The sequence below is a fragment of the Microplitis demolitor genome, chromosome 8 (genome assembly GCF_026212275.2).
Source record: "Microplitis demolitor isolate Queensland-Clemson2020A chromosome 8, iyMicDemo2.1a, whole genome shotgun sequence".
Classification (NCBI taxonomy): Eukaryota; Metazoa; Arthropoda; class Insecta; order Hymenoptera; family Braconidae; genus Microplitis; species Microplitis demolitor.
In genome coordinates, this window is record NC_068552.1 from 5,031,518 (window position 1) to 5,039,303 (window position 7,786).

Sequence of the window (7,786 nt, forward strand, 5' to 3'; positions counted from 1 at the left end):
TTAATATTTCGTAAACTAATAGTCGTAGAGCAATGCGGTTTTTTTCGATTTATTCATTATTTTTTCGTCTCAATTTCATTCGCAGAATGTCTCGACTTCTTTCCAATAGTTTACGAGATATTTTTATTCAAAGCTAGTTGCAAAATGGCTATTTTTTGAACAATCGCCCGACTAGAAATGACTTGGGGATTACCCAGCGTATACATCTGGACCTGATTGGGTCCCGAAGAGGTATGCCCAATAGGGAAATCCCAATAAGGTCCCAATTAGCCCCCAATCAGGAAACCCCAGCGTAAAAATTAAAAATTTTTAGTCAATATTTCCCAATCGGGGGCTGAGTGGGAGCTCAGTGAGAAACCCCAAAGTAAAAATAAAAATTTTTAGTCAATTATTCCCAATTGGGACCTGAGTGGGACCTAAGTGGGAACCCCCACAGTAAAAATAAATATTTTTAGTCAATTTTTTCCCAATTGGGATCTGAGTGGGACCTAAGTGGGAACCCCAACAGTAAAAATAAATATTTTTAGCAAATTTTTCCCAATTGGGACCTGAGTGGGACCTCAGTGGGAAACCCCGAAGTAAAAATAAAAATTTTTAGTCAGCTTTTTTGCATTATACTTTTTGTCCGACCACACTGAAAAGTCTCAAAATTATTTCTGGCAGACTCCTGACAATTTAGAAATGACTTTTATCAAGTATCTTATTTAAAAAAAAAGTTCGGTATTTGCGCATGCATAAATAAGCGTAAGTATCGCAACGCTCAAAAGAGGTCTCTTATTATGTTACATTTATCGCGTTGGTTGTTATTTAAGGTTATAATATACGTAGTGCCTAGTGAGTTTATTTTTTAACTTTGTTTAATAAAATGTTAAATGCAAATAAGTATAATAAAATTCGTGAACTTGCACGTTTGAGAAAAAGTAGACATCGAATTGAAGAAAATGTTAATACCTCAGCATCTGATGACTCCATACAATTGTCACAGGAGTCTGATGTTGATTTGGAAGAAGCTATAATCCAAAATAATGCTGAATATGATAATAACATTTTTTTAAATGATGAATTCGAAAGTAGTGAATCTAGCAGTGATGAATCTGAAGCTGATGAAGAAGAAGAAATTTCAGATAGTGATGTATCTGATGTATCCGAAGAAAGTATAGAAGGCGCATTGGACAGTGACGAAGAATTTATTGGTAACAACGTCGAAGAGGTTTATGATGACATTGAAGAACTTCGGCAGTGGGCCTTGGTTGATCCTCCTATTCCACATACTCGTTTGGAGTCGTTGTTAAAAATTTTAAGACGAGAAAAATATCCTACATTACCTAAATGTGCCAAAACGTTTTTAGGAACTGAAAAATTTCAATATGATATTGAACAACTAGATGATAATGATTCAGGAGAATTTGTATATTTCGGAATTGAGAACAATTTACAGCGCTGTGTGAACTCTGAATTACATGAAGTACGTCATTTGGAACTGCTAATAAATGTAGATGGTGTACCTTTATACAAATCAAGTTCAATTCAGTTGTGGCCAATATTGTGTAAAGTATTTAACCAACAAGATATTTACAAACCATTTATAGTGGCTGTTTATTGTGGGAAGCAGAAACCAATTAATGTAAATAATTATTTGAGAAAATTCGTGGCAGAAGTCAATCACCTTCAAGAAGTGGGTATCCGAATAAATCATGTACTTTTCCAAATATCTATAAAAGCATTTATTTGTGATAGGCCGGCACGAGCATTTATCAAGTGTATTAAAGGACACGGAGGCTATTGGGCTTGTGAACGGTGTGAAGTCAAAGGTAAGCGAGTAAATCGACGAACAATTTATCCTATTAGTCATCATCAGTGCATACCAAGAACTGATGATTCATTTAGAAATCAACGTAATGCTGGACACCATACAGGAGTTTCACCTATACTCGAGATCGTACCTGCTGTTGACATGATAAATACTTTTGTTCTAGACTCAATGCACTTGGTGCCTCTAGGTGTAGTCAAGAAAGTTTTTGATTATTGGTTTAGTGGAAACATTAAAGAGGTTAAATTGAGTAAAACTATGAAAAATTTACTATGCAATTTGCTGTTACAATTGAAATGTCAAGTTCCTCAAGATTTCCAAAGAACGACAAGATCATTGGATGATGTTGCTAAATTTAAAGCCACTGAATTTCAATTCATATTATTATACGCAGGTCCAGTAATTTTCAAAAAAGTATTAACTCCTGAAGTTTATCGTCATTTTTTACTGCTACATGTGGCGATAAGAATATTGTCCTCTAAAGATCTGGCGGTTGAGAAGAGGAGACAAGCTAAATATTGCTTGAAATTATTCGTGGAAACTTCAGTGATATTATATGGTAAAGAATGTCTAGTATCAAATATGCATAACCTCATCCATCTTCCTGACGATGTTGAAAATATGAACTGCCTGATCCCTGATATATCTGCTTATTGTTTTGAAAATGAGCTTGGTAAAATAGGGAGATTCATTCGAACTGGGAATAAACCTCTCTCACAACTTTGCCGAAGAAGAAATGAATTACAACATAAAGATATTGAAATGGCTACTATTTCACCAATTATTAAAATTATAAAACAATTGCATCAGGATGACTTTAATAATACACCGATTAAAAGTATTCAATTTAAAGGAACAATTATAACATTAAAACATCCGAATAACACAGTTTTACTGAAAAATAATAAAATCATACAAGTGTCATTCATGTTTATTCCTGCTGGTGAAAACAATATTTATGTGAGAGGTATACAATTGAAAAAAATCGGTCCAATTTATAACTATCCATTCAGTGCAGAATATTTAAATATGTGGGTTGTAAACGATAGACACTGTCCTACAGTAACAATTTCTCTCAATGATGTCGATAAAAAAATGGTTTGTTTTATAATTACAATAAATAATAAGAAAAAAATTTATGTGATGCCTTTGCTACATATGTAGTGCAACAAAAATATGAACTGATATGTTATAAGTGTTTTTGAGATCCAAATTAAATATAGACATATTTAAATATATTGGTACGTTTTTATAAATTTTGATAAACATTACGAGATGAGAAGTTACTATTGAAATTAAATAATGTATTAATTTTGTAGACTACTTATGAGTATTTTTATTATTCAAAGTTTAATAGTTTAATAGTTTAATAGTTCTCGAAATTATTTGGTGATGTTTAATATTTTGTAAATTTGTTTTTTATATATTATAATAATACGTAATATTATAACAATAATATATAATACGTAAATACTGTGTAAAGTGATTGAGAAGAAGTGTTTATTATAATTAGATCAAATAACGCGAGTGACAATATTATAAACCTAAATAAATCAAATACCTTTATATTTAAATATCGGTAAATTTTTTTTAATTTTAATACTTATTACGAGATGAAAAATTACTATTAAAATTAGAAACTGTGTTAATTTTGTAGATTCCTTATGAATATTTTTAATTATTTAAGTTTTATAGTTCTCAAAATTATTTGGTGATGTTTAATATTTTGTATATATATTTTCTATGTGTAAACAGTGGTGTCAAGTGTATCGCACACATATATAGTACACCTATATAGTACACAAGTCGTGATCGCGACATCTCATACTCTAGCTTGCGATTGTTTCTATACACGCTGTGTTAGTATATATCTGTTTAGTTTAAAGAACTGTGGTAATTTAATATCTATGTATATGTGTATATGTATATGTACCAATAGTGCGACACCAAACGGAAAAAAGGATTAAGTTGACAATCGAGAAAACGCAGTGACGAGTTACGACAGGTTCATTTATTTAATTATCGAGAGTTTATTTTTTATTAAACAGCTTAGTGTTTCAGATTCTTAATACTGATTTTTATTATAAACTATTACCAATGGCGAGTAATAGTAAAACGTAAGTACTTTTAAAATAATAAATATTAAATTTATGTAGTTTTTACATTTGCAAACAAAAAAGTTTTCAATAACGTTGAAGGTCTTATAAACTTTTTTAATAATGAATAAAAATATTTCTTATTTTTAAATTAAATATGTTATAATAATTTAGTAATTGCAGAGAATATTCTTTTTTATATTTAATATAAGTTCAATAATAATTACATATTCTTGTGTATGTACTTAATGTTAATTTTTCATCTTACGCGATAAAATTTTTTATTTTATTTAAGCATTTATAAAATTCATTTTTAATAATTAGATAGAAATTAATTTAATTACTATTGTTTATTAGATTTTTCATCATTCAAGTGTAAATAAACCATATTTTCTGGATAATTTTTAGTTATTAACGCGTAGGCGGTAATGTTGATAACAATTTATTGTTTTTACTTTTATTGCATTTATAGATAATAATTTGGTTATTTGTTTCTAGGTCTAAGTCCAAATATTACTTAGTTTTATTTTTGGCTAATAATAAAAACAACCAAGAAGTAGATATTGTCCCCGCGAGTTGGATATTTCATAATAATAAAAAGGATGCGGTTCGGTGTAAATTTATGCCTGGTCCATATGATAAATCAAAACAAAACGAGCTAAAGTCAATGGTTCAAAATTGTGTGGGCCCTAACGAAAGCTGGCCTGATTACGCTGTTGAAATACGTGGAAGAGCAAGTAAGTCTTCATATACCTATGACCCAATTAATTCAGCATCTTCATTACGATTTTATATAACAGACAGCTACAAACAAGCGGAAGAACGGTTAAGTATATTAAAATCAGAACCTTATGCCTTTACAACTGACAATGAAAAATCTGCTAAGTCACAGGCCTTAAAAGATGAAAAATTGTTCAAAATAAAAACAACAAACAACAATGAAAAATTAAACAGCAAATTAAATTCAGCTAATTTAAAATTTAACAATGCAGGTAAGTTAATTGTCACTCAATTATTAATATTATTATTTTCAATTAATTTACATAATCTATAATTTATTGAATTTCTAGAGTCTTCGAGAAACAAAATATCCAATTCTGAATCGTCAAGATCCTCAGAATCATCTGTTGATGATGATTCGTGGTCATCAACTGGACTATCACAGAAGTTAAAGAGAAAAATTAAATCACCAAAAAATAATTCTAATAAAAGACAAAAATTAAACAATTCAAGTCAGTTACTTACAATACAGTTATTAATACTTTTATTGTATGTAATATATAATTTATCACATTTCTAGAGTCATCATGCACGAAGAAATGTGATTTTAAATCATCAAGATCTCTAGAATAATCTGCTGGTAGTAATTCAAGGTCACAAATGGGGCGAACAAAGAAGTTAAGCAAAAAAGCGAAGTTATCAAAAGGTTATTCAACTAACATACTTATTGTTCAATTATTAATAATTATAATTTTACTTTATATATAATCTATAATTTATTTCCAGAGATACAGCAGAAAAAAAAATCTGGTTCTGAACGTTCTAAATCTTCAGAATCATCTCTTGATAGCGACTCTCCAACACAAAAGCAACGATTGAAGAAGTTGAGGGAAAAAATTAGAGCACGCCAAGGGAATAATCGTAGTAACAATTCAAAATCAAATGATTCGGGACGCAGCAACCGTTACAATAACTATAGTTTTCATGATTCCTCTCAAGGAAAAAAATCTGACAAAGCTGATTCAAAAACCAGTGGTGGAAGTAATAATAATACTCATCTCTGTGAATTATCTGATCTGGAGAAAATATCTTTCCAAAATTTAATCTCATCAACTCCAATAACTAACAACAAGTTGAACGAAAACTTAGCCGACAAAGGTACAAAAATAAAATTATGGTTAAAAATAATAATATTTCATGGTTTTTTTTTTTTTTTTTCAGGTTTATCGAAAGATGGAATCATTAAAAAATATTTTGTGAGCTTAAGCAAACAAATAGGACAACTGACAAGTTTATCAGTTCAGCATGGTGCGGATTTAAATAATATTTCCGAAGAATTAAAAGATATAAAGAAAAGGTTGAAGAAAAAGTGTTCATGTGACGGTGGTTATGACGGATCCAGTGGGGAGAGAAGCGACAATGATGATAACGAGGAAGACGAGGAAACCAAAAGTGCAGGAGAAGAAATAAAAAAATTCGACTATCCGATAAATGAGAAAGAAACGTTTGAAGAATTTAATAAACAACTTCACGATAAACCCCATGAACGTAAAATTGTAGTAAGTAAATATGAATGTAACTATTGTTGAATATTTTAATTATTGATTTGTTTATAATAAAAACTATCTGTAAAATTTTAATTATCTACAAGTTATATATAACGTAATGCTTTTCAGATCAAACGCATTCACCAATTAGTTAATGCAAAAGAAACCTTAAACAATAATATGAAAATGGTTATAAGAGCTTACATTACACGAAGTGTCGTTATTTCATACGTTCCGTCTGCTGTTAAAATAAATCAAACGAAGCCGATATTTAAAAATACTGTTTTTTACAAATGCATTGAAGGTGAAGTTTTTTTTTTTTTTTTTAATTGTGAATAGTCAATGATGATAGTTATTTTTCATTTATAATTAATATTTTTTCATAAATTATAGAGGTGATGCGACTAAAGTTAAAAGATAATTCGGGGAATGTTTTAACTGACTCCGACATGTTAAAAGCGATGGCTTATGTACTTCGCAATGCGCGAGACTGGGACGGCCACCGCTTATTAAGGACACAAAAGGTTGATTCACCTGCTCCTAAAAATTAACCTTGAACAAGATATGCTCTTGTTAATAATATGATCAAAATTAAATACAGAGTGAATTTAAATGTTAATTAAAATATTTGACTGTAATAAGTAATAAAAGTAAAATAAAAGTTATTATTATTTTTTTGTAGACACTAAATTATTAATAACAAAATTTCCTCGTATCATAAATATTTCCCCTAGGGCTCAAGTTGGGACACGCTTAATGGGGCCACTTCTGGATTTCCTGATTGGGATTAGGGCTGGGATGCCTTAACGGGACCTTCTTGGGATTTTCCCGTTGGGACACGAATGGGATTGCCCAATTAGGGCCGCAAAGGGCTTTGCGTGACATCCCTATTTGTGGTCCCTAGAGGGCAGCCCAGTGAGGGCCCAATAGGTCTCACATTAAAATTTCTAGTCGGGTCAATTTTCCTTGAATTTTTTTTCTTACATTTGATGAGTATTTTTTTCCCAGTATTAAAAAAAAATTTTTTTGTAATTTGGACCATTTATTTTTAAATTCTCAAATATACGGCTAAAATTTCCCAGCCGACTGGACTATCATACTTCAATATCTGCTAGTCTATTGATATGTGCGAGCCTTTTATTTAGGTGAACACGAGGACGAATAAAATATAAAAGTTACTCAAGCAAATAAAAATTTAATTTATCTCAATTATTTAATGCTGTAAACATCATGAACGTGAATATAGAAGATAAAAAACAATTTTATAATCATAAATCATAACCAAGCATATTTGTAAACAATCAATCAATTTAAAAATAAAAATTATAATTCAAAAAATGTACACACTGATTTCTTAATATTTTAATAGTAAATTTTTAAATTTCAAACTTATTAAAAACTTATTGTAAAAAAATTTTATAACTATTAATTATTACTACTGTTTATTTTTTTATAAACAAAATTATTTTCATGTGTCACTTATATTTTGTTTGTCTCTATATACTTATTTGTATTTCAATGTTCATAGGTGTATATATATATATATATATATATATATATATATATATATATATATATATATATTGTTTTAATTTTTTCTGATAAGCTGAATT

The 7,786-nt window shown here is 29.4% G+C and overlaps 1 protein-coding gene across 1 annotated transcript; it reads left to right on the top strand.

Annotated features, from left to right (window-relative positions):
- The first annotated feature begins 5,212 nt into the window (after window positions 1-5,212).
- On the top strand, window positions 5,213-6,724 carry LOC128668443 (probable serine/threonine-protein kinase clkA). The gene is made up of 5 exons (XM_053741507.1): window positions 5,213-5,332; window positions 5,413-5,784; window positions 5,848-6,185; window positions 6,303-6,477; window positions 6,567-6,724. The coding sequence occupies exons 1-5, from the start codon at window positions 5,287-5,289 to the stop codon at window positions 6,722-6,724; spliced, it is 1,089 nt and encodes a 362-aa protein (XP_053597482.1). The 5' UTR covers window positions 5,213-5,286.
- The last annotated feature ends 1,062 nt before the right edge of the window (window positions 6,725-7,786 follow it).

Coding starts and splice junctions, on each gene's coding strand:
- LOC128668443 (XM_053741507.1), top strand. CDS start 5,287: ATGGGGCGAACAAAGAAGTTAAGCAAAAAAGCGAAGTTATCAAAAG. Junction 5,333..5,412: donor AAAAGCGAAGTTATCAAAAG/GTTATTCAACTA, acceptor ATTTATTTCCAG/AGATACAGCAGAAAAAAAAA. Junction 6,186..6,302: donor CCCATGAACGTAAAATTGTA/GTAAGTAAATAT, acceptor AATGCTTTTCAG/ATCAAACGCATTCACCAATT.